Source organism: Amphibalanus amphitrite, unplaced genomic scaffold (genome assembly GCF_019059575.1).
Source record: "Amphibalanus amphitrite isolate SeventyFive unplaced genomic scaffold, NRLGWU_Aamphi_draft 001094F_arrow, whole genome shotgun sequence".
Taxonomy (NCBI): domain Eukaryota; kingdom Metazoa; phylum Arthropoda; class Thecostraca; order Balanomorpha; family Balanidae; genus Amphibalanus; species Amphibalanus amphitrite.
The window spans coordinates 196,176-224,020 of NW_024882588.1; the positions used below are offsets into that span (position 1 = coordinate 196,176).

The window sequence follows — 27,845 nt, forward strand, 5'->3', positions numbered from 1 at the left end:
GGGGGGAGCTAGCGCAGCGCCCCCATTTTTTACGCGCCTTAGCTTAAAAAAAAAAACGGGACACAACAGGCACGGCAAATTTTGCTAACATGTAAAGAATTGACTGAAGTTCAGATAGACGAAACTTCAAACAAATTTGTCAAAGAAAGTTTATGGATTGAGGCTTTAGTGACGTCATGATTTCGAGATTTTCGACCAACAACGGCGTGTGTTAACCCTCACCCGTATTGGTGTTTTTCCAGCCGCGAACATAAAGGGGGGGGTCCGTTGGACCCCCTTGCCGTTTCGCCCCTGATCGAGCTAGAGCTTCGCGGAAAAAACGAGCGTGTTGCCCGTGACGAGAGGAAGCCGATGATACCGAATTTTAAGGTCCTAGGTCATTGGTTGACCTTGCAGGTCAGGTCAATGACCTAAGGCCGGGGGGATCCAGGGCGTCGCAAGTCCATCTACGACACGTCGCAAGTTACGACACATGTCCCGTCGCAAGTTGTGTCGTAGCGAAAAAGGAGGGATGTTGAGGAAAGAGGGGTTTGTCGGAGGATACGACAGAACGTAGCTGCGACAAGGTTTAAATACCCGCTTTACTCGAGAATTTAAAAGGCTACACGATCAGCTGATCCCGTAGTAAGCGTCAGTAAGGTCGAAAACTCTATCAAGCATAAAGGAACATTCGCCCTTCTGGTTTGCGAGCTTATGAGACAGCCAGTTCAAGCATGTTCTCTGATTCTGAAGCTTTGTCTCAACTGGGTGACTTGTGGTTGCTAACGCTCACGTGAGTTGCGATGAATTTTGGGATCGATGACAGGAGATTCGTGGCGCTATAGGGCATCTAGAAGCGATGCTTTAGAAGAAATGAGTTAAGAGAGTATGAGGTCACAGAGAGTTAGTAGAGTTGGAGATTGAGGTCACAATTGGAAGTTTCAGAGGTCATCTGGGACACTTCAGGTCACGGAGGTCAACTTGGGGTCATCACAGAGCTCAATTGGAGACCACGGAAGTAATCTGAGACACGTCAGGTCACAGAAGGCAACTTGGGGGCACGTCAGGTTACAGAGGTCAACTCGGGGTCATCACAGAGCTCAACTGGGGGTCATCTGGGACACGCCAGGTCACAGAGGTCAGCTTGAGGTCATCAAAGAGCTCAATTGGAGGTCACGGAGGTCATCTGGGACACGTCAAGTCACAGAGGTCAACTTGGGGTCATCACAGAGCTCAATTGAAGGTCATGGCGGTTATCTGGGGCACATCAGGTCAGATAGGTCAGCTTGGAGTCGTCAGAGGGGTCACTTAGAGGTTACAGAGGTCATATGGGACACGTCAGGTCACAGAGGTCAACTTGAGGTCATCACAGAGCTCAATTGGAGGTCACGGAGGTCATCTGGGACACGTCAGGTTACAGAGGTCAACTTGGGGTCATCACAGAGCTCAATTGGAGGTCATCTGGGACACGTCAGGTCACAGAGGTCAACTTGGGGTCACCACAGAGCTCTATTGGAGATCACACAGGTCATCTGTGACACGTCAGGCTACAGAGGTCAACTTGGGGTCATCACAGAGCTCAATTGGAGGTCATCTGGGACTCATCAGGTCACAGAGGTCAGCTTGGAGTCATCAGAGAGCTCAATTGGAGGTCACGGAGGTCATCTGGGACACTTCAGGTAACAGAGGTCAACTTGGGGTCATCACAGAGCTCTATTGGAGGTCATTGGGGCCATCAAGGGACACGTTAGGTCACAGTGGTCAACTTGGGGTCATCACAGAGCTCTATTGGAGGTCACGGAGGTCATCTGGGACACGTCAGGTTACAGAGGTCAACTTGGGGTCATCACAAAGCTCAATTGGAGGTCATCTGGGACACGTCAGGTCACAGAGTTCAACTTGGGGTCATCGCAGAGATCAATTCGAGGTCATGGGGGTCATCTGGGACACATCGTTTTTAGAATTTGGAGAATCTTTTGGGGGATGCCCCTCGCAACGTCCAAGACCGCCTTTCTGGATTCGCCAGTAGTTGCTGGAATGGTATTAGGCTACTTCATAACCCTGAATACCCCAATAAATGTGAATATAACATATTATGCACCATGTTCAACACTCTCGCTGGCGCGGATTGAGGCCTCATAGACGAACCGTTGGTTCTTGCTTTATAACTCGCGTTAGCGGCAACGGATTGCAACGAAATTTTCAGGATCTCAAGTTTCAACAATTTTCCACGTACCATGCAAATTTCGTGACCATGACCCCAATGACCTGTGACCTGTGACCTCTCCCTCAAGGCCATATCAACTTGCGACACAACTTACGACTGCTATTTCAAATTCGTAAGTTGTGTCGTAAATCAGGCACTTTGCGATAGACTTTACTTCTTAAGTAACGCTACTCATCAATTGATCCCTCCAAAAACGACTTACTACACAACTTGCGACACGTCGCAGCTGCGACGAGGCTTACGACGCTCTGGATCCCCCCAGCCTAAAAGTCGAGAAAATCGGGACCTGTTAGAACGTCGTAATATGTGGCTGCTACGGGGTTTTCCGGGGTGTTGATCACGAATATCACGTTAGTTTTGATCACAGATGATGTCTTCATGCATTTAGTCCAGGTCGGGTCAGGTCAGGTCAGGTCAAGCAGTAGGGGTCCTGCCGGGTATTCCTAGTAGGTGTCAACCGCCTCTGACAGCTTCGTAACATGTTACGAAGGCACCAAAACTACTTCGTAAATGTTCAAATGGTTGCTAAATTCGAATTCTGCTGCAAAAACTGGCCTAGAAACATGTAAAACTCGAAAAACTGAACCGAGGTCATCAAAGGTCAATGACCTGACCTGACCTTCGGGTGACCTTGACACCCACCCTAAAGCATGGGGGCAACATCATATCACATGTTTGAACGCCTGAAACCACGAAAAGACTGCAAACGCGCGGCTAATGCGAGCCGACATACGCCGAATCGCGATTCCGGCCAAACATAGTCTCGAAAAGTAGGTCACAGCTCAAAGGTCATTGGGGTCCGGGTCATGAAATTTTCAGAGTAGGTGTAAAATTGAATAACGCGAGGGTACTGAAAGTTTCGTCGCGATCGGCCGCTTTTTACGCGAGTTATTCGCGACAAACCATGGGGGGATCCGTTCGACCCCCCCCCCCCCCTATACGGGCGAGGGTTAAAAATCAGAAACTCACAGAATAGCCATAGACACATGTCCTTACGACCATTAGACTGTTTCAGGTGAAACCGTTCTCTCAGTCTCATACCGTACGTTTTCTGTTTTAGAAATGGAGACTGGACAGCTCCAAGAGAAGTTTATCCAGATGAAAGAAGAGATGGCACTTCTGAAGGAGGAACTGACACGTCGCCTGTCGCCATCAACAGGACATTGCCCGTTTGGATGGGGAACTGACCACACTGAAGAAAAACTGCTACTCACTGAGTGAACAGGTGGTCGGACTGGAGGGAGACGTGGCCACATTGAAGGGAGACAACGCCACACTGAAGGGAGACAACACCACACTGCGTCAGGAGGTGGTCCATCTACGTGAAGAGGTGGTCCGCCTGCGGCAGGCTGTCCTCGAGGAGCGCACCACTCGCCAGGTCGTCGTGGAGGAGCTGCGGCAGGAGGTCCGCCGGCGAGCGGCGCCATCCGACCGTTCGCAGAGGTGAGACTGAGAGGCAGCAGGGGTGAGGTGGGGGTTAGTCGGTGGGATGACGTTAGGGGGTTAACAGTAGAAGTAAGTCGGTTTTGACTGTAAGGGATTGTGAATAGTTTGTAAGAGTAAAACCGGTTGTGTACGTGAAGACAGTTTGTAAGAGTCAACCCGGATATGTAGAGAGTTTGTTTGTAAGAGTAAACCGGGTTGTGTAGACAGTTTGTCTGTAAATATTGACCGGTTGTATGGACAGTTTGTCTACAGATAAGAGCCGAACCGGTTGTGTAGACACTAGACAGTTTGTAAGAGACAACTCGGTTTTGTAGACAACTTGTCTGTGAGTGACTGTGAGGCAGCAGGCTGCTGGGTGGCACAGGGATTGGGGGGAGGGGACACTAGATGGGCTTTCACAGATCGATGGTACGGTGCTGTCTTGGAAGTGGAGACTTCTGGAAATTATCGTCTAATGTCCGATCTCTGATGACGTCACACCACGTCACACTGACGTCATCTTGTCTCAGTGACGGCGAGGAGGTGGCTTCTCCGAAGGGGGACACTTGTGACAAGTGTGGCGCCATCAGAAACTGTGACGTCATCACCCAAGCTGAGGAGGAGGCGGGACTGGCGGGCGGCGACGTGCGAGAGGCTGCACTGCAATGGGCTCCTGCCATTTATCTTCTGGACCACGAGTTGTTGAAGATGGTGCTGAGCAAGATGGACTGCTGGGAGATGTTCCGCGCCAGGCGGGGTGAGTGTCCTGCCGACTGGCGAGGTCATGTATCGTGTTTCACAATAACATACAATCGATATGGTGTTTCTCCTTATTTGTATTTGTATTTGTATTTGCCATCGTAGAGCGGTCCACTCAAAGTGTGGCTATTAAGCTCCGAGTCAAACATGGTCGCTGTCATGGATAAAAAAAAAAACGCACACACACCCACACACACACACACACACACGCACTCATACACGGTACACAGGGCTACCCCTGTGCTGTGGCGGCCACGGCTGTCGGAACGGTCACGTTCGGTGGAGATCCAGCAGGCGTCTCTTCGCAACTACGCAACTTAGCCAGCGGAGTGGTCGGCTTTGGGACAATCTGATCAGAAGTCTGCACGTGGATGGAGGGTTTCTAGAGAAGCGAAAGGTCACCAAAAACCACAGCGTGGTTATTAGCTATCACCTATTTGTTTTGGTAGTGTTGCAAACGCTCCCTGTATGCGAGTTTTCATTCCGAAGCTCGCCGCTGGCATGTAATCTGTTCCTTTTTGTTCCGTCTGTGTCGACAGTCTGCCAACGGTGGCGGTCCGCCGTCGACGATATCGTCAGCGACTGTCGGCGGGAACTAACCGATCAGAAAACCCGTAGTGGAGAGGTCCCGGCGCCGGCCACGAGCCTGGAGCTCGTATTGAAGGTGCAGGACCAGCCGAAGATGACCGAACTGCAGGCGCCGACCGCTGAGACGGACACCGACCTCCGACTGGTCGGTGAGTCCTGTGTGAAACGCGCTAAGCACGAACTGGTACGCTTTGTCCCGGTGCAACTGTCATTCCTTGTCCATACAAGTGACCACTTATTCACTGACTGGTGCTGCTTTATTCCAGCAGCCACCTGCCACGCCCTGCAGAAGGTTAACCTGCGCGGCTTCAAGCTGAGGGTCTCTGCTCTGCGTCGGCTGGCGCGTGCCAACGCTTCCAGTCTGCGTGAGCTGACGCTGCCGGCCGGCATCAGCGACTGGCAGCTGGAGGCGCTGCTGGAGCCGCTGAAGGCTCTGGAGCGGCTCGATGTGAGCCCACCCGTGGACAGCTCCGGCAAGTGGCTGCGGCTGCTGCCCCAGTCGCTGAGGAGACTGGACATTACTGGTGAGAAGGGTCGATAGGGTGCTGGTGGAGTGAGTTTCTAGCACCGTCGCGTCGACACGTACATAGTTGCGACACTGGATCTCGAGAATGGCGTAGCCTAATAAGAAGTGGATGAACTTTCCTGAAATGGTTGCATGATTGTGTGTTGAGAGAAAGAAATTTGCAAAGAAGGGAAGGGCGAAGTCGTTCGGTTTACTTCTTTTGCTTATTAGCACATAAACCGGCCGAGGTCTGATCAGTAATTAAGTCTGAGGTTTGAATCAATAAGGGCGAATTCGTTCGGTTTACTTCTTTTGCTTATTAGCACATAAACCGGCCGAGGTCTGATCAGTAATTAAGTCTGAGGTTTGAATCAATAACACAATGCGCGTTGATTAAACATACCATCAACAGCTATGTAACCTAGCTTCAATATCTAAACACAATGCACTTAACATCAAACCAACAAAAATGTTTCTAAAGAACTAGAATACGATGAAAACAAATGAATAATGAAAGTCTTATTGTCCCGAGCCTAATTGTGGGAGGCAGGTGATTATAATGCCACCTATACGAGTATTGTCTGTCGATAAGCTGACTAAGTTGTGGTGCCCACGACCAACGCTCTCCCTACCCACAATGCTGTTAACGGGCGATTATATCCTTCTCTACAGGGTCGGGGATGACGCGGACACCGCTGACCTTCGTCAGATATCCGTCGGAGGGACTGCTGGTCGGTGTACAGCTGGCAACGGACACACTCCTGGACCAGCTTGCTGCTCTGGCGACCCACACAGTCACAGGGCTATTCATTTATGGTGAGCAACAGACATGTGCTTGGATCCGGAAAAATGGATCTGAGATCCGATCCCATGGATCCTGATCCGAGATCCATTCAGATCATAGATCCAACTTCTCAATTTTGTCGAGAGATCTACTGGGATCATAGATCTGACCCTTCAATTTTGTCGCTAGATCCACTTGGATCATAGATCTGGCTCCCCAATTTGGTCGTGAGATCCATTTGGATCATAGCTCATAGGTGCTCAAAATGTTAACAACTTTCTTTCAATAAGAAGTTATGAATACCAAAGTATGGTTAGAAACAATCAATCATATACAAAGGCCATATTACTAAAGGCCTCCAGTTACATTATACAGAATACAAAATACTCGTAAAGGAGGCTCATGACGGTCACAACTTGAGAGAATTGAGTGACATGAAGATTGTTCACATACCAACAGAAAAGTTTGCATTAACAATTAACATAGAGGTAAGTCAAAGTAATGACTAATGAATAATACATTACTAGGTACCTACCACATCACAATTCATGTTGATGTTAGAATCTACATAATGATATTGATAAGACAATCTTGCATTAGACAACCACGAGGCTTTCCAGTTTCCAGCTAACACAATTAATTGAGAAACAATAAAACATGATACTGACACATGTGCAGTGTCAGAAAAGTGGTTTGGGGATCTAAGTTCGCAGACTAAAATTTTGAAAAGGTCGCAGAACAAAGTTGGATCTTAGCTATGGTTCCAAATTTTTAATGAAGCTACTGCATTATATCAGTTTCTTTTTAGCATAATGGGCAGATATTGTTGAAATGCAGCACATATCAAAGTGAAACACCTGCACATGACCAACATGCAATGGTAATAATTAAGCAGGCACCTCACAAGATGCCAGATCAGTCTACGATAGCAATGTAGGTTGTAGGTGTTAGGCTTGTAGGTTGTAGGCTAGTAGGTAAGGTTAGGTCGGGTTAGATTATGTTTCAGATCTGGCATCTCGTGAGACGCCTGCTTAATGAATCCCCATGCAATCTTGTATCTACTTAATAGGCAGGTAGCTTACATTGCCATTGCTCAAGTATAATGATGCATACCTATATAAATATTAATATTCACATTTGCCTAATTTTAACAAGGGAAATCCAAGAACATATCATAACTAAATGCAAGAAAACAATCTGAACCCACCAGAAGGCTACTAATGTGAAAGCAGCTACCCTTGGATATCACTTTCTTAGCCTAGGTAGAAGTGAAGGTATAATCAAGAAGGGAGAAGTTAAGACAAACTGAAACACATTGTTTATGTTAAGTATTACCATTACCTGAGCTTGTTACAAAAATAGACATGAACAATCCCACCTCAGATTCCTTGAACGAAGATGGTCGAAGTCGAATGAGTCTCAGTATCTCAGCCTTTAAACAAAAATCATATTGTTGAGTATGAAAAAAAACGAGAAAAATTGCACATAAACATTTAACTATTAAATTACCCCACGAAATTATACTTCTTTACAATAACTCACGCAAATTGCGAGACTAACCCGGCGCAGTCGCGTAAAAGCGCGCGGAGACGCGCCAGACAGCGCTGCCTAGTCTGAGAATGTATTTATTTTTTAAAAAGTATTTGTTGCTAGTTAAGTTCATTGCCGAATGACAAAAACGATTTTGATGTTCAATTTATTTTAATACAAAATTTAATGAATAATATGCAGCACAAAATAATGCCTTCGGTCAATTTATTACAAGTTAAGATATCTTACTGCCATGAGTTCGAGAAAAATAAAAAAAGTCATTTTTTTGTGTAATTCAGATGGGAAAAGGGCATCAAAAAGACAATAACTGTTTATTTTGTTCATTTTAATATCATTCACAAAAATTTTGCCATAAATTCGTCCAAGTTCTCTTATGCCGGCACCAAAAAGGCGATACCTCAAAAGACGCTGTCACTTATTATCCTCATACGCATTTTTTTGCTCATTTTTACGAAACAAAAACTATTCTATAACTTTTTCCAATCAATTTCCATTCTAGCCATACCTTGTTTTGCAATGAATGATGTCTAGGTGTCTTAAACGATCCAAGTGAAGCTGACCTTAGCAGGCACGGAACGACCCCGCAGACTATCGTAAAATATGGGCATCACACGTTATGAAATTGCTAAATTTTGACATTTTTGAAAAGAAAAATCTTTTTTACATCTACTGATATCATTTTTTCATACTTTACTGCAATTGGGAACTTTTACCAGGGGATAGTCTGCCACCACGGAAACACCAAATATGTTCTGCGAGAACTCAGAAAAAGTTTGCGCCCGGTTGCGTTATGAAGGGAGCCGGGCGGGGAGCGAGCTTGTTGGTGCGGCGATGGCAGTGTTTTAGACGTCAAAAGGCCAAGGCTTATGACTCGTCTCCCATGACTCGCGTGTTATTTTTGTGATTTGTTTGGTACCTTCGTTTGATTTGTGTGAGAAAAGGTAGGATAGGTTGTGCTGATATATGTATTATGGGTAATATGCTTATCCAGTACCCATAATTTTCTTATAGCATTTAGGTACTACTCACTAGCTTGGTATATGTGTCATTTCTCAGAACAGTGTACATGTAAATTAATCAAGCTGAGGTTTTCAGGTTTATCTCACCTGACTACGTAAAGTTTGCATATCCATTTGGGGCATTGCCCATTTACTACTCACTAGCTTGGTAGTGTTGTTTCTCAGACCAGTGTACGTGTAAATTAATCAAGCTTTTCAGGTTTATCTCACCTGACTACGTTATTAACTCAAACTTGAAGTTTGAACTGCTGTTGCCTGTCAGTTAATTTTTTTAAGCATTCACTACTTTGTAGGCACTGCATGCTAATATGGATATGAAATCGAGCTTTTCAGGTTTATCTCACCTGATTACGTTAAGTTTGCATATCCATTGGGGCATTGCCCATTTCCAGCTCCTGCATGCTGTGTAGTCCTTCATTCATATCATACGTGTTGAACCAGATGTTAAAAAAGTGACAAAATTTTCAACATTTGTATTATAAAATACAGGATTAATTGTTAATGCACACACTGTGTGATCACAATTCACAGATCACCTGTTCATAACAAATCACAGTTGATGGGCTTCAGGCTGCCGATCAAATACCAGTTATATCTATCAATCTAATACCAGTGAAAGTTTTGCCAACAGCTGTCAGCTGGTGAACCAAGAGTAGCAGGCGGTGCTGGTTCTTGGGAGTAGGTCAGTAGTTTGTACTGCATTCTATTCAGGAGTCCAGGTCTTCATTCAGTAGCCATGGAGACTGGAGAGAGATGACTTGATCTGCTGAAGAAGAAAAATCAGTCAAAATGGGTAGGCAGTTGGTTTTTTTTTTAAGTTCGACCCATTGTGAAATGCTCCATCAAGCCTGATAATGCTGACATAGATGGGTAGAGGTACTTTGTTGCACAGAAATCATCTGTTTAGGGAACGTTTGCTCACAGAACAAAAATTGCTTTTCTTTAGTAAAGACTTTTCGCAGAACAAATCTTCCGAGTTCAAGAAAACTTAGAAACGGGCCACTTTTCTGACACTGCACATGTGGCTTGGTTAGGAAGAGGTATTTCAATCTATTGAAAGAAATATTTGATAAAATAAACTGAGATATAAACTAAGGTATAAAAATATTCAACAGCCTGCGGAAGCGATGGGAAGCGAAATATCAATTGTAATGGCCTTGGATATTTACCGTAAAATGATTATTCAGTATCTAAATAGACCTCGTGACGTCATTTCAAATAACAAATGAGCTAAGCGTTCCACCTTCGAGTATAATGTAAATAAATAAAAAAAATCAAACTGGAAATTTAAAAGTCTAGAGTTTTTTCATCAGAATGTTCATTTTTTCTGCCTCACGTTATTTTACGATACAATTGTTTGTGAATATCATCTTTGTAGCGTTGAATTTAATGACGTAAACGTAAGCTGAAACGGTATTACATGGCCCTGAGCCGGGTGTGCGCCTTGCATCTTTATTTTATTCACTTTTCAAAAGAATCACAATTCTCAATATCTTACGTCATTAGTTTGAAGAGCCTGTTACGGGGAATCTTTTGGAATCATTACGGTTTTAGTCAAATTAAGATTTTTCATTGGTCAAACGATAATGACGTAATAAAACAATATTACCAAAACGTGAGCTGTGAATTTCGTTTGTCTTTTTTGGGAGGCTCTCTCATAAAGAAAGCACAGCATGGCACCACACGTGGCACGATGCCAAAAGTAGGTAAGCTGAAGAAGTTTATGCCATTTTTGAAATTGTAATTTTATAAGGAAAGTATTAGAGGTTGGTTGCTATTCTTACTAAATCGAAATTGTGTTGCACATACTTATAGCTCATACGAACATTCTGGATTGGGATTTCATACCTGGCAGAAGTGGATTTCTGGATTATTTTTAACAAAACTAACCTATTTGGCTTCCAGGTTTGATTTCCTAACATCTGTCCTTAGGCGGCGGAACAGGGGGGGGGGGAGTGGCACCAGGGTACAGTGCCCCCATAGATTTTGGCATTTTAACATTAGCCCTACTGGCATTGCATGGAAAGAATGGGACCAAAATGAAAATCTGCTGTGCCCCGCTGCCACTGCATCTGTCTGTATTGTTTGATCATTGAATTAAAGTGGCTGTAGCTTGTTGATAAGATTGTCATCAGTGCTGTCATGAAAAAGTTACAATTGGTCACAAAAAGTAGCAATGTGCATGTTCTTGGTTTATTTTAAATGTAGTACCTACACATGTTGTTGATTTAAATTCAAATTTAATGATGATGCCTAATGATTACAACTGGTCTTAACCATGTCCACAAGTGACAATTCTCAATTGTATTGCACTGTAAGGTGTACAATTATGTAGGATAAGGGTTTCATTGGCTACATGTTGTCGCGAAATCCATACAGATCATAGGTCCTCCACAAATTTTTGCCCGCTAGATCCACAGAGATCATAGATCCGACCCCTAAATTTTGTCGAGAGATCCATTCGGATCATAGATCCAACCCCTGAATTTTGTCGAGAGATCCACTCGGATCATAGATCCAAGTTTCAACCCCTCTATTTTGTCGAGAGATCCACTGAGATCATAGATCCAGCTCTCGGATCCATGCACATGTCTGGTGAGCAACACCAACACGAGCAGAGTATCGGTGCCAAGATATCGTGACCACTGACCAATGGGCAATGACCATGACATATCGACACCTTTTTTAAACCCCACATTTGTTCTCCCGTGAAGTTCAGACAAGTTGTTTAGCAACCTTCAAAAAAGGTACAGTCACTCCATTTTTCTCAAGTTTGTCTGTCTTGGCACTGGCAGATCAAGCAATGCCAGAACAAGCTTACGAACACACAAATTTGATCAGGATCGGACGATTGGACACTTGTAAAAAGAGATCTTTCGTGCTTCCCGGAAATTCACCGGAGAACAGAATGTGGGGTATAAAAAAAGGTGTCGATATGTTGGGAACACGTGGCTCTTACGTTCTGCTTACTACTGTACTTTATCAAATTGAGTTAAACAGATGTACTGATCATGCTAATGAGTATATGTATTTGGCTATTATGTATCAATATAGTATATGATTAGGCTTCTCATTCTCAAAGAGCGACGGGCGCTCAAGAGTCGAGACTGCTACGCTGCTATGGACTTGTTAGAAGGATGGCCCATATAAAGCTGTTAGATCTTACTGCTGCGCTCTCCCACTATTCCTTTATTGCTCTCGCTTGTCCGTTTCCCAAACAGTTTCGTACTGGTTAGTACTAACTACTTTGCTGTGATTATTATTTGTCTTGAGTTGCAGCCATTCCAGTCGGTATGTGTGTCTGTTTTTATGTTTTGCAGAGTCACCGTCTGTGACACCGGAAGCGACGGGACGCCTCCTGGCTGCCCTCACCAGCTTGAAGGACGTCACTTTTATCGGATCCGGCGTCATTTCCGAAACTGTGCTGTCCGCCCTCCACGGCTGTTCCCAGCTGAATACGCTGGAGTTCAAAGACACCCGGCGCCTCACGGACATCCCTGCCCTGACCCAGTCAGAGGTGACAGCGGTCAGCAGGTCAGTCGGCCGGACGGCGACGGCGGATATTATGTGTATCTGGATAGACCGCAATAATCACAGAAACTGGGTATCCCTTGGAGGTTTACATAGTGATACGGGCACGGGGACACTGGAAATGGAAACAAACTCGCAACAGAAGAATAGGCATCCACAAGCAGACTTTCTGATTCAGGTGGTTGTGTTGATGCGATGGAAACAGACAGACAGACGGACAAACGGACGGGCAGCTACATTATCTGGACTGGACTGGTATTAATATAGATATGGACAGGCTCCATATCAAAGCATACAAAATCTTATCATACAATCATCAAAACATACAAAATCGTAACATACAACACGCAAAACCTACAAAACAGGCCGGGTAGGGGACAGTCAAAACATACAAAAGCGCAGCATACAAAATCGTGTCATACAAAATCGCAAGGTACAAAATCGTTTCACACAAAAAAGCAGTGGAAATTAATGGCATTAATCAAAGTACGCATCATACAAAACCATTTCATATAAATTTACATCATTTCGTCGTCCTTGAGATGTCAATTTTCAGTTGGATCAAAACCTACATCTCATCTGCGCTTCAAGCGACTTCTTTGTTAGAAGCTTGCGTAGTTACGAAATATTCCGCTAGATGCCTCCTCTGTCAAAGAACAGCCAAGCTTTGCACGGTCAGCGTTTTTTGCTTGTTTATACAGTGAGCGCCGGTCTCGGAGCGACGGGGCGTCCCGGCGGCGCCGTCGTCCCCCTCCCTCAGACTGGGCAAGGTCTCCCCTCCCTCGGCAGACGGCGCGGCCCCAGAGGAAACGGCCAAGGCCGTGCCTGACTTACATCCCCGCTCTCTGCGGGCCGGAGAACGAAGTGGCGCTTGGATGATTGAGCAGCATTCTGCTCATTTCGACCATAGCTGCCGGAACATAATTCGTAAATTAAATTGAAAACTGCAAAAGAAATTTAACTGACTTAACCCTCGCCCGTATAGGGGGGGGGAGGATCAAACGAACCGCCACCCCCATGGTTTTTCGCGAATAACTCGCGTAAAAAGCGGTTGATCGCGATGAAACTTTCAGTACGGTCGACTGTCGAGTCAATCAATTGTACACCTACCCTCAAAATTTCATGACCCTGTCCCAAATGAACCTTGACCTGTGGCCTATTTTTCGAGACCATGTTTGGCCGGAATCGCGATTCGGCGTATGTCGGCTCGTATTAGCCGCGCGTTTGCAGTATTTTTGCGGTGTCAAACGTTCAAACATGTGATATGATGTTGGTCCTATGCATTATGGTGGGTGTCAAGGTCACCTGAAGGTCAGGTCAGATCATTGACCTTTGATGACCTAGGTTCACTTCTTCGAGTTTTACATGTTTCTAGGCTACTTTTTGGAGCTGATTTCGAATTAAGCAACCATTTGAACATTTACGAAGTTGTTTTGGTGTCTTCGTAACATGTTACAAAGCTGTCAGCCTGTCAGTAACGGCTGACACGTACTATGAATACCTGGCAGGACGTCTACTGATTGGCCTGATCTGACCTGACCTGGCCTAAATGCATTAAGACATCATCTATGATCAAAACTGACACGATATTCGTGGTCAGCACCCCGAAAAATCCCTCATCAACCTCACTTTACGATGTTCTAACAGGTCCCGATTTTCCAGACTTGTGGGTCATTGACCTGACCTGGAAAGTCAACCAATGACCTAGGACCTTAAAATTGGGTATCACCCCGGTCCCCGGCTTCCTCTCGTCACGAGCAGCACGCTCGTTTTTTTCTCGAAGCTCTAGCTCGATCAGGGGCCAAACGGCAAGGGGGGGGCGGTCCAACGAACCCGCCCCCCCCCCCCCTATACGTTCGAGGCTGGCAAAACACCAATACGGGCGAAGGTTAACCCGACAGTTGCTGGAGTATTTCGCCACACACCACTTGCTGGGTGGGGGGGGGGGGGGTAAACTTTCCCAGCCCATAGCTCGAGAACCCATAGCCCATGGCCCATAGCTCGAGGCGCAGCGAAACGGGCGAGGCAGCAAACAAAATAACGCTACGAGACGCTTCTGATGTGATGAGTACCTTCAAGTGGAGTTCCGAGGTCACAGGTCGGTCCAAGATTATTTTAAATACCTGAAATTAGGCTTTTAATAGCATGGACTTTAAACCTCGAAATGGGCGTCTCTCGTAACAAACTATGTCTCCAACGGACCCCCCCCCCCCCCCCCCTGCATATACGTTCGCGGCTGGCAAAACACCAGTACGGGCGAGGATTAAGGACTTATGTGTTTGTATGCTCTTTCCGTGACCGCGTTTTCAGCCGCTAGCATATAATTTGGGGGGGGGATTCTGTTGGATCCCCAATCGTTCAGTCCCTAACCGAACTATAGCTTCGCGAAAACATGAACGTCCTACCGTAACTAAAGGAAGCCGATGATACCCGATTTTAAGATCGCCGGTCATTAGTTGGCATTTCAAGTCGGGTAAATGACTTAAAGGTCAGGGAAATCGTGGCCTATTTTAACTTTTTAAAATGAGGTTGTTATGTAGTTTTTTTTTCGGCGTTCTGATTTCGAATTTCGTGCAAGTTTTGATCAAAGACGATGTATCCGTGCATTTTGGGTAGGTCGGGTCAGGTCAGCTCAACCATTAGGCGTCACCGCCGACATCCAAATGGGTGTTTACCGCCACCAACAGCTTAGTTACAGTTAAGGATATGATGTGGACTGTGGAGTTTGTTAATGTAATAAGTGAATGAGAGCTTTACTCCACAAGAAATCGTTCGGGTCGGAGCTTTCAAATTGTATTTACAAAACTTCGTCAGCGAGTCGTAATCGAGTTTAGGGGGTATCGGTCGCAAAATATGTAGCATAGACACTAAAACTATTTCTCACAATGCACAATGGGATCGGAGCGAGAATTAGCGCGACATCGGTACTTTTTCGTGTTTCGTGCCCGCTTTTCACATGAAAGGGATGATAGAATCACACAAATGGTAGTCGGTGTACTTTCGAAGCACTTCCTGATAAATTTAATTAAATAATCATTAGTCATTTAATTAATTAATTGATTAATCAATTAATCAATTAATTAATCAGTTGACCAGCGTTGACCTTGACTCGGTTCGGTCACGTGATAAGATGGCATCACCTGCCAGGTTAAGTCATGACGGAACCGGAAATTCCGATAAGCAAATAATGTAGCCACCAAAACCATGATGGGAATCTGATAGCCTGATGGACTATATAACAAATAAAGTGAGGGTCAGAAAAGTGTATCATCAGACACTCCGATAGCAGGTACGGATATTTCCGGACAAAACTTAAATATAGTTGGCACTTGGCAGACTTGTTCGACTCCTAGGAGGATCGGATCTGTTACTCCCAGCTTCCGGCCGGCTCGTGGTAACCGCGCACGGCCAGCACCGGCGACCTGAAGTAAAAACAAAAATGCCCCTCATTTTCGATGTAGCAGGCTGCAGCAGCTAAATTATACATTTTCTGAAAGGCAATTGATCGGTAAAGACCATATATTGATAACTAAGAAGAGCGCGACCTAGCGGGACGTTTTATATCGGCATTCTAGAATGTTTATAACAGTAAAATTAAGTCACAATTTTAAAAACACCTACAAACTTAACATTTGAAGCGTATTTATATATTCCGTAATAAGTTTTTCTTTCCATCGTGAAGCCCATGGTCTAAACTATCAGGTTATACCCCGAAAATATTGATAAAGCCGTCTAATATATATTTTGTCTTACCTACATTAGCTGCTACTTTTATCCGTACGAAAACGGGTCTACGATGCTTGTCACAGAACTTTGTATTTGGGCTGATGTGGCGCGGACGCTATACACCATGGACGAAAATATTTGCAGATTCGTGGTCCATGGATATTTCTGAACTACGTGGAACAGCCTAACTCAGTTTGGGAAAGGGCGGCAAATCCACCAATGTCGCGCTAATTCGGGCTGCGGTCCCATCGTGCAATGGTCCGTCTTTTCAAGTTCAACCCTCACTGTAAACATCCTGTTAAACACATTTAAAATGTTTGGTAGGTTAACCACTCAAAAACTGGTTAGTTCACATATGATTTAACCCTCGCCCGTATTGGCGTTTTGCCAGCGTCTAACGCATCGTGCGTTGATACTAACGTCACGATTTATATTTGACCTGAGGTCAAATCTAACAACAGCACTCGGAAAGGCCTCTGAAAGAGCTGTTGAATGCGCTTTTCTGTGGCGCTGTAGCTCTATTGGTTCCCGAGTTATGCGGTTGAAATAGGCAACATTTTACCTATGATGACATCTGGTGACGTGACCTTTGACCCTGGAGCCGAGTTAGACGGGGACGTGAAAACGCCTCCCCCAGCACGACACGGAAAACCTAGGCCACCAGCACGGCGCGGGCTAAGTTTGACCCTCGATGTAAACAACACAGCACGATATTTGCTAGCTGAATTACTGAGAAAACTGGTTAGCGCACATTGTATTGAAGATATTTATATTTTCCAAATGTGTTTTAGCCCGCGCCCCGCTGGGGGTCCTGGATTTCCACGCCCTGCTGGGGGGGGGGGGTGTTTGAACACCCACTTCTAACTCGACTCCTGGGCCACGTAGCGATACGCGGAAGGCGGCGTTCGAAAGAGCACCAAAAATAATAACGAAATCACTTCGGTCACTTTTTTGGTCAGGCTAAAGGTCAGGTCACCAGTGGTCAAAGGCAAAATTTCGCCGATTTTCAGGTCAAATGTCGATAGTTTCCAAGAAGCCAACGCATAACTCGGGAACCGATATAGCTACAGCGCCGCGGAAAAGCGACTTCGATAGCCCTATTAACGCCCTTTCTGAATAATTCTCTCAGATTTGACCTAGAGCCAACGGTTTTGCCTGCAGGGGGCAAAAACTGCCAAAATAACCAATTTTTTGGAAAGTTTTTCTGCAATAACTTTTGACTCAAGCCTTGCACGAGCTTACTTTTACCAACATGACCTGACCGGAAAGGGTCATGTTGCATATCAGTCGATCCGTATCGTCGAGCTGAGCACATCCAAGGCGTTTTCATCGCTCTAGCATCAAGCATGCCTCTATCAAAAGGTATTCGCGAAAAACTGTTAGATACTATTCGTGACCTGAGATGACCTCAGGGGCATAAACAGGGGTCCCGGATACTATTTTCATGTTCAATGTGTCTTAATTTCTTGTATTTCATTGTTTGGGAGTTTTTATAATGGCTTTGGTCCAAAAGAGGCGCCTTTCAATTTTCTCCCATTGACTTATAATGGGGGGGGTCGCAAAATTTACCTGACCTTCGGTCATCGATATCAAAACTCTGAGATATGCAGAGTTTATCTTAGTATAGTTAACAGCGCGGAGCGCCGCCGTTTTTGGCACACCTTATAATACATCAATTCTACACATGTTTTAAAAATTTAAGACCAAGGTCATTTAAGGTCAGGTCACCAGATAACTTGAAGTGACCTCACCTCATAAAAAGCTTCAATGTCCGCCATAGCTACACCAAGAGACCGATCGCTTCGAATTTTTCAACGATTGCTAAGAGCAATAGTATGTACAAAATGTATTATAAGGTGTGCCAAAAACGGCGGCGCTCCGCGCTGCCGTTTTTAGATATTCGTGAAAAAACACAGGGGGGGGTGTTCAAACATCCCCCCCCAGCAGGGCGCGGGTTAAACACCGATGATGTACCGTTATGTTAAACGCCATGCGATTGACTAACCGGCGCCGGGCCGGTGCTCGGCGCCACCTGCACTGGGGGGGGGGGGGTGGGGGGTGTTTGAACACTCCCCTTCTCACTCGGCTCCTGGGCCACGTAGCGACACGCCGTAGGTGGCGTTCGAAAGAGCGGCAGAAGTAATGAAGAAATTATATCGGCCACTTTTTAGGTCAGCTCAAAGGTCAGGTCAACAGAGGTCACCAAAGGTAAAATTTAGCCACTTTCCAGGTCAAACTTCGATAACTTCGAAAAACCGTCGCATAGCTTAGGAACGGTTTAGCCTGCAGGGGCCAAATGAACTGCCAGAATAGGTAGATGGTTTTTGCGGGAACTGTTTTTCTGCAATACCTTTTGACTCAAAACATGCACGAGCTTATTTTCAGCAGCATCGTGTTCCTCTCGTCAAGGCGACGCATCGAAAGAACTATAAGTTGACCTCAAAAGTTCAACTTGAAAAATTTACTTTAGGTCAAGGTCATGACCTCAGGACAAGGTCATGACCTCAGGTCAATGTCATGACATGACCAGAAAAGGTCATGCTGCATCAGTCGATCTGTATCGTCGAGCCAAACACATACGTATAAGGTTTTTTCATCGCTCTAGCATGTCTCTGTCAAAAGTTATTTGCGAAAAACTGTAGGATACCATTCGTGACCTGAGATGACCTCAGGGACATTAAGAGGGGTCAACTCACAGGTACCATTTTCCGGTTCAGTTTGTCATTCTACTTGTAATTCGATGTTTGAGAGTGGTTAGAATGACGTTCGGCCAAAAGAGGCGCCTTTCAATTTTCTCCCATTGACTCATAATGGAGAGGTCGCAAAATTGACCTGACCTTAGGTCACCGATATCGAAGTTCCGAGAGATACATTTTGTGTATTATTATTATTATTATTGTATACATTATGTGTATTGCGTATAGTGTATACTGTTGTTTTATCAATTACTCAAAGTTTCAAGGTGATCAGTCACTCGGTGTAGCTGTGACAGGCATTGAAACTTTTTCATGTAGTAAGGTCACTTGACGTGATATGGTGACCTGACCTTGGATGACTTTGGTCTGAAGTTTTCACAGAAGGCGTAGAAAAGATGTATGATAAGGTGTGCAAAACACGGCGGCACTCTGAGCCGCCGTTTTTTTAGATATTCGCGAGAAACCGGAGGGGTTGTTCAAACAGCCCCCCGCAGTGCGTGGGTAGGGGTGTGTGATCAAGGATGAGGGTGTTACATACCTAACCTATGTACGTTTGCCTCATTTACCTACATAAGCACACCCGCCAATATAATAGATTTCTCACGGTCTTGATGCCCGCTTCTCCTCGGCACCGGTCCCCGCGGCACCCGCAGCGTCGATAGTCGGCCGGTGCAGCCCGCCCGCAGCGTCGATAGCCAGCCGGTGCAGCGTCCAGAGGTATCGTGTTTCTAAGGGACTTAGTGGCATTCCACTCTATTTCCTGGTGGCTTCCAAAAAAACACTGCCACAGCACCATTACCCCATCTGGTGGCTGACTTGTTAAATATCAATTCACCCGGCGTTAACCAGAGGCATTTTGTACCTTCCGATTTTAGACGATGTGATTTTGTATGATACGATCATCTCGTTTTGTAGGTTGCAATTTTGTATGATACGCGTTTGTTTGATTTGCCATTGTACGTTCCAATTCTGTACGCTCTGATCATTGGTTGATTTGCCATTGTACGCCTTACCCATTGGACGGTAAACTTTTGTACGTTGGGATTTTGTACGCTGCGCTTTTGTACGTTTGGTCTGTCCCCTACCTGGCCTGTTTTGTAGGTTTTGCGCGTTGTATGTTACGATTTTGTATGTTTTGAGGATTGTACGCTGCGCTTTTGTATGCTTTGATAGCCACCCATATGGACATAATATTCAGGCGCGTAACCACCACTGGGGACACTGGGGACCGGTCCCCAGTTACTTTTGGGTTACTGGGGACCGTCCCCAGTAAAACCGACGAACTCCTCAATTTGCTTTAATAGCAAAATATTGTCTCTAAATCGACATGAATAGTAATATGTCGTCAACGGAGGACAAAACTATGGATGTTTTGTGTACCCAGCGCCCGGGCGGGCCTCTCAGCAAACTTCGCCATGGTGGGAGGGGGGGGGGGCTTTTTCTCCACACCAGATTATCTCGGAAAGTAAGCAAGCTAGGAAGATGCGGTAAAAACAACAGATAGCTCGCTGTACAGTATCTTTCAGAATTACCTGTCATTTTTGATCAGGTCATCGCTGAGGTTACTGGAACCAAAGGTAAAATTTTCACGAACTTTTTTTCCAATTTTGACAGCTTTTCACAAATCGGCGCATAAGTCAGGAACCAATAGAGCTGCAGTGCTGCCTGCGGGAAAGTGTATTCGATAGCTCTTTGAAAGGCCCTTCTGAGTAATGTTCTCAGATTTGACCTAAGGTCAACGTTTTGGCTTCCAGGTTGGCGTTTTTGCGGAAAAGGTTTTTGTATCATATTTTTTTACTCAAAACTTGTATGACGCTGATTTTACCGGCATCGCGTTTGTCTCGTCGAGACGCGTCGAAATAACCATAAGTTGACCTGAAAAGGTCAACTGGAAAACTTGACCCCTGGTCAAGGTCACGGAAAAGGTCATGTTGCATGTCATTCGATTGGTATTGTTGAGCTGAACACATCCATGGTGTTTTCAGCGCTCTTGCATGTTTCTACCTAAAGTTATGGTAAAAAACTGTTGGAGATGTTTCATGACCTGAGATAACCTCAGGGGCATAGACGGGGTCACATGTGCAATTTTCCGGTTCAGTCACAGTGTGTCATGTTTACCTGTGTCACGGTGTTTTTATATGTTTTCGGCCAAAAGAAGAGCATTTCAAGTTTATCCCCACGACTTATAATGGAGAGGTCACAAAACTGACCTGACGTTAGGTAACCGAGGTGAAAACTGAGATATAGGAATGACAGTAGGAATGACAGAGTCACAAAGTTTTTTTTAGAGGCATGGTTACTTTGCTTAACCTGTTGACCTGACCTTAGGTGACCTGGGGTCAAAATTTTCACACACGATGCGAAAGTGAGGCATCATAAGCTATAACAAGTATCGCGGCGGTGCGCGCCGCGGTTTTCCTTACACGCGCAGCAAAAACGAAAAACAAAACTGGCAGGTGTGGCCCAAAACGCCCCCCCCTTCGCCCCCCCCCCCACTCGGGCGAAGACTGATCCTGAAATATAATATTTGGTCTTCGCGGCCCTCCATGTAGTCCCCAGTAACTTCAGACTCGTGGTTACGCGCCTGATAATATTGGATGGCATAAGGCTCTTAGTATCGTGTGAAACATGTATAGCAAATTGCAGCACCAGACTGGGAACTTGAGGTAGCTGGAGGCACATATGTTCTGTTATGAACGGCATTATTACTACATGGTCTAACCGTGTTGAGTCGCCCGCTGTGCTGGTGCCACTGTGTGACTGTGTCCCGTATTCTGACCCGTTCTGTTTTGTTTTGATCTGTTGCAGGGTGGCAGTGACCTGCAGGAAACTGTACAGACTGTTCCTAACATCCTCACTCGAAAACCGCCAGGCCGTCCTGACTGCCCTGCACGAGACAGACCTGGGATGTGACGGTGGCCAGTCCCGGACCATCGATTTCAATGTCCCCAGTAAGTGACGGCGTCTCTGACCACCCACACCAGCCGACACGGCGCCACCGGCCTCTCTGATACGCGCAGACACTGACGCACGTGACGTCATAATAGGTGACGTGTATCTCCGTTAGTGACGTCACAGTATCAGTATCAACCCTCATGACGTCACTAGTCAGTGATACACACAAGTGTCATTGTGTTTGTTTCTGTATCTGTAGGCGACGTTACGTCATCAGTCTGAGTTGCCCATGTGACATCACTAGCAAACAGTGTGTAATCTGACGTGCTCTATTTTCCAGAGTCTGTAATCGACAAACTTACTAAGCCACCCAACGGCAGCAAAATCACCGTGTACTCCTTCTAAAAGCCTGACTAATCAGTGCCTCGTCCGCTCCGGTGCCGGCGGCAGTGTCGGAACTCGACAACAGATGGCAGCACCGTGTTCCGTCGGCAGCGCTGTGCTGTACACAATGCACGTCTAGACCTTCATATCCAGAAGTGCTTTGAGTCGCCCTGTCCCATCGGCTCAGGTCCGTGGGTACTTTACCGCCGTGCCAGGCTGGTTTGGGTTGAGTGACCACCTAAATGCTTGATCATTTGAGCACAGATTGCTACGTTTGTTGACACTGCTTTGATAGACAGTAGGTATATTCAGTAGGGTAGGGTGGGGTAATTTGAACATGTGGGGCAATTTGAACATAGTGTGAATAACAGAAAATTACGGAAAATCCATAAGTGGCATGACAATAAGACCAATGAGAGAAATTATCGTAACTAAAAGGGCTATCATATGAACGGGGTTTAAAGTTTCAGGGAATGAAGATGTTGACGCACAGTGTAAAAAATCAATTTCGCAAGGAAAAACGCTTAACAACACGTCATTGCAACTTCATTGCAGCGCAAAATCTTGCAATGCTAGCGCCTAATACGCAACGGCTTTTGTTGTATAATGACCTAATCAGTGCCTTCAATCCAAGAAATTTGCTTTTAAACCCTGTATTTTAAAATGGCAAAATAACTTTTAGCGTGGGGTAATTTGAACATAGTGTGAGAAGTTGAATGAAGACAGGGATAGCTCCGAAAAAAACAGCGCTCCCAGTTTTTTTTTTTGCCAATATTTTCGACCCAAGGCAGTAGCAGATAAGTGATGCCAGTTTTAGAAAATTTACGTCTAATATCCGTCTAATGTCCGGCATTTTTGTTGATTTTCCGTCCAAAAATGTTAAAGTCAACTATTTGTCCAAATATGTCCGAAAATTATGCAGCTATCAACACTCAAAACCGTCATTTATATTGCTTATCATTTAATTTTACCAGCCGAGAAGTGTTCATTATATTGAGAGCTTATCAAGCTTTCCATTCGTCGAATCAATGCTATGCACGATTACTTTATAAAAAGCGCTGAAGTGTAGCAAGCCATCGTCCAATGTTGTCCAGTCTGCTACCTTTGTCCAACCAATTCCGAATTGGACATTGGACAAAATCAGAACTCCAAATGTCCAGGTTTCGATTGGCACCACTTTAACAGATGTAGTACGGCTGGGAGAGTTTTTATCGAACAAAAATGATAGACGTTCTGTTAATTGAAGAGGGGCGAATTCTGTCAACTGACCGATGTGCAGCGTGCAGATATTGATACTCTGCAACTGTTATTTTTGCTGTTGTGTTGATTTTTCAAGTGAAGATATGTTTAGAATTGTTCTGCCTATTTGTTTATGGGTCAAACAACATCGGTGCTGGCGAGACTATCGTTTTTATGACAGGCAAAGGCAGTATGTTCAAATTACCCCACGGTAGGGCAATTTGAACACACCGTGACTTGGTGGAGAAGTGAGGCTATGCTATTCAAGGTATGCTCGGCTCGTCCAAAAATGAGGCTTGCATGGTGAAAGCAAGTGACACTTGCGCTACTGAAGCAGTTTTTCTTCATCCAGGGTTGAACTGGAATTTGGTACAACGGAGAAGACGTAAAAATATGTTCAAATTACCCCACACTACCCTACGCTCGCTTCGCTCGCTCCGTAAACACTGGTTGGGTAGAGGTTTAAATGTGGGGGTGTTTGAGGCAAAAAATATTTCCCATAAAATACCTGTGCCTTATATAGATAGGAATTACTCGCAAGACTAAGGACTAGAAATGGGTGATTTGGGGATGGAGGCACGGCCCTATGCCCCCCTCCCTCGGCCCTCCCCCAGATCCACTAGTGCACATAATAATACAACAGGATTGCAAAAAAGGATTGCGGATTTGATCACAATCCAAGTGAAAAAAGGGATTGCGGGTAGGAATGCAATCCACTTCGGCACAAGGAATGTGGATTGGGAATGCAATCCTTTCAAAAAGGATTTTACCGATGCCTGATGTCATACCTGCCGGACCGTTACTTACATTGTGAACGCGCTTGTGGTTTGCTCAATTCGCTACCGAGTACTGCATCTCCATCTGCGGGTCCGGCGGTAAAACAGAAATGCACTGCATTCAGAAACTGTTAAATTTCTGTGCTCGTGTTCATGTGAGCGGCCGGCACAAATTTGATCACATTTCTGACGTGTTTCATCAACTCGGGTGGTTACACGCTAAGCTGCTCGTGAGCTACCATGGCATAGACTTGATTAAGTCGCTCTAGATACTGAATTACCTGCCGACATTGCAGCCATGTTTTCGTATGTCTGTACTCCACAATCCTACTCGCCAGATCGGCCAGCTGCACTGCCAGAGAGCAGACGCCAGACAGACATGTTCCGGCACCAGGTGGCTAGCACACTGCAGTGCAATGTTTAACCAGCTCCCGAGCGAGCGAGCTTAAATGCCTCACCGAATGTGCCTTCAAACGCCATCTTAACCCGCGCCCCGTTGGGCTCTGCCGAGCAACGCGCCCGGTTGGGGGGGGGGCATTTTGGCCCCCCCCCCTAAGATCTCGAGAACCACGCAACATAGCGACAAGCGGTAAACGGCGTTGGATAGCCCCAACGGGGAACTACCTTGTGACCCAATTTTATTGACCTAGGTCAAACCGATGACGTCACAGGTCAGGTCAAAGGTCCAATTTTCACCGTTTACAGGCATTTCAAGAAATGCGTTGTAAAATCGAGTAAAATGCATTTCATTGAAAATCATCGATGGGGAAATGTTCTTCAAAACATATTTTGCTATTTGAGGTCACTGATACTAGGTCAGGTCACAGAGGTCAGGTCACGGGGGTCACAATATTAAAGTGTCGTGTGATACATGTTTTATGGTCCATTTTACATGACAAATGCGATTATGTGGGTCAGGCAGCCTTTGGGGCCAGCTTAGGTCACGTTTTGGTCAAGGTCAGGTCAAGGTCAGGTCAAGGTCAGGTCAAGGTCAGGTCAAATTAGGTCAAATTTCAAAGTTAATATTTTTGCATAAAATGGGTAGGGGAAGTTGGGGGAACGCCGAAGACTTTTTTTCTGACGCCCGTAGCACGCAAGGTAGACAACATAAGCTATTCTTGTTGGCGTCATTCGAGAGGCCAGTCTTTTGCCTTTCAAACATACCAGGCGCATTTGATGAATTCGCATACCCTTAAGCGCACAAACTAAAAACATCAAAGAAGTGACTTTTTCGGCGTTGCCCCGGACTGCGGGGAAAGCCGAAAATGGGAGAAATGATCTACGGGGAATGCCGACATTGATGTTTTGCTGCAGTTTATCTCAAACTTTATCCAGAATTCATCAAAGCTGACACGCGTTTTAAGAGCTTGAGGACGCGGTGCACACTGGAAGTTATAATTATGTGATATAATAAGAAAATGCCAGGTAAATCATTCCTCATAGGTAACAGGCCGTTGTGTCGGTTGAAAGTGTAATTTGTGTGACTAAAATTACGCGTTGCTATTCTACAGCAGTAAAGTCCACGTAGCGTGCTTTTAACACGTGCGTAATCGCACGTTTTCGGCATTACCCCAGCCAGCCATACTTTCATTTGCAGGCCCATAACTTTTCAACGTGCTGTATAAATTTCAAATAGGCAGCACACTTATGCAAAGACATGCTAAAGATTACTTGACCGAATTGGCCAGACAAACGGTAGCATAATGAGTAAGAAATGCAGCTTCAAAGGCGCATGTAGTACAAGGGAAACGTAGCTTGAAAACGCTCTTGGCGCCCTCACAGTCGAAGTATTCCGAATGACGACTCGTAACAAACATGCGATAATTGTAGTCACTTAAGCTTCAGAGCATCACTGACAGTGGCATCCATGTCTTACGGTTTTCGAAATATCTCGAATTTCGGCTTTGCCCCAACTCCGGCATTGCCCCAACTTCCCCTATCGAATCGATGCAGCTCGTCACGGGGAGTTCAATGGTGGTCTTTGTTTTGCCGTACGTGGTCTAGAATCGCTAAAAACTGAGTTCAAAAATTTGACGTCATCATTTTTGAAGTTTTTTCGCTATAACTTGGCCAAAAAACGAGATATCGATCTGAAATTTGGTATGTATATAGAAGAGCGCTGGGACTATCACATATATTCCGGTTTTTTTTCGAAATTCGGGAAAATTTAGGATTTTTAAAAGTTTTTCTAAAAAATCAATTTTTTGAAATATTTTTGGTCAAAACCAAACATTTTGAAAATCCGAGATATCAGTTTTGTAGCGCCGTTTTTTGTCTACTAGACCATATAAAGAACTTTGAAATTGCTTGATAACTGTAGATTTGGCGAGCGTTTCAAGATTGCATGTTTTTTGCTCATTTTTGCTCGAACATGACCTCAGTTTGACCTCAATAACTCCTGACCTAAGGTGACCTAAGACTTGAAATTTAGTGTGAAGGTGTCAAATTGATGCCCGGGAAGGTACTGAAAATTTGGCGGCGCTGCGCGCCGCCGTTTTCTTACTATTCAGGAAAAACCACAGGGGGGGGGGCAAAATGGCCCCCCAACGGGGCGAGGGTTAAGCAGCTGCTGCTGTAGGTACACGTGGTACTGTTGTGGTACTGGGACTGATGGCTGATAAGTGAATGCAAGGAGTGAATGAATGGTACTGTGTTTGTGTTTATCTGTCTTAGCCTCACCGTTGTTTTGCCCTTTACCCTGGTTTTACTTTCACTGACGTAGTCGTAAGGTGACTCGGGTGCGGAAGAGCCACTGCGTTGTGGATGAAGTATGTACCTTTAAATATTCTTTGAACTTTGGGAAGCGAATCGCACGACTGGTAAAATTTAGAAGGTAAAAATCAAAAGTTAAAGGCCTAAAATTCAACGCCACAGACTGACAGACTGCTGGAAACCAGCTGTCATCTATCGGCGGTTGTCGGAAGTCGGAACCACATACGGCAAACTGAGCCCAGGACCTGCTGCCACCTATCGGCGATTGTCGGAACCAGAGGTGGTCGACGGTCGAGCGACGGCCTTGGGACTGCCAGTGGCTGCTGGAAGTGTGGCGTAGGAGGTGGGGGTACGGAAAGTGGAGGCGGAGAAATACGGACGGTGCAGACGGCAGTACGGATAGAGGAGACGAGGTGAGGTCAAAGCGAGGGGTCAGGGAAGGGATGACACAGACGGTCACACATCTCTGTGGGGATGAGAGGGGGGGGGAGCTGGCTAAACAGTGTGGTCTTTGTGTGGCCTGAGGGTATTTTCCAGGGGCTCGTCCTCAGCGGCATGGTACCGTGTTGAAGGCAGGGCCGAATGCTGAGCTCCAACAGTTGAACAAGCATATATTCTGTTCTGTTCCATGCCCTAATTCTAAATAACGATGTTTATCAGCGAACCCACCATTGAGGTAATCCACTGGGGTGAGGTCACGTGACACATCCCAATCAGTCTGACGTAATCTGCAGGATAGCTTTCTGCCAGTGTTAGTTATTCAGGGTTAGGTAGTTGTAGGGGTATATCAATATAGAGTCATGGGTGCAGGGTGAAGTGAGTGGTTGGGTTAGGTAAAGATTAGTCAGGCAGGGCTAGTTTTGGCCGGGCTAGGTGAAGCTGATAAGGAGGCCTGAGAGTTGAGACCAGGGCCTGGATGGATTATCGTGACGTTTACAACTCTTTCAATAATCAGGACATGTAAAAACATGGTAGGGAGCGTACTTACTACTTATCTAAAAAAACAACGGACACTCGGCTTCAGTTTTCCTGAACGGGGAAGTCCCCCT

The 27,845-nt window shown here is 45.5% G+C and overlaps 1 protein-coding gene across 1 annotated transcript in view; it reads left to right on the top strand.

The window, feature by feature from the left end:
* LOC122370068 overlaps positions 1-27,845 on the top strand; it is a 54,457-nt gene that overhangs the window by 9,370 nt on the left and 17,242 nt on the right. Inside the window, exons 3-9 of the mRNA XM_043345331.1 lie at positions 3,366-3,649; positions 4,162-4,388; positions 4,930-5,127; positions 5,245-5,502; positions 6,156-6,299; positions 12,158-12,371; positions 21,599-21,741. Of these exons, the coding sequence (XP_043201266.1) occupies positions 3,366-3,649; positions 4,162-4,388; positions 4,930-5,127; positions 5,245-5,502; positions 6,156-6,299; positions 12,158-12,371; positions 21,599-21,741 (1,468 nt within the window). The remainder of the gene's footprint in view (positions 1-3,365; positions 3,650-4,161; positions 4,389-4,929; positions 5,128-5,244; positions 5,503-6,155; positions 6,300-12,157; positions 12,372-21,598; positions 21,742-27,845) is intronic.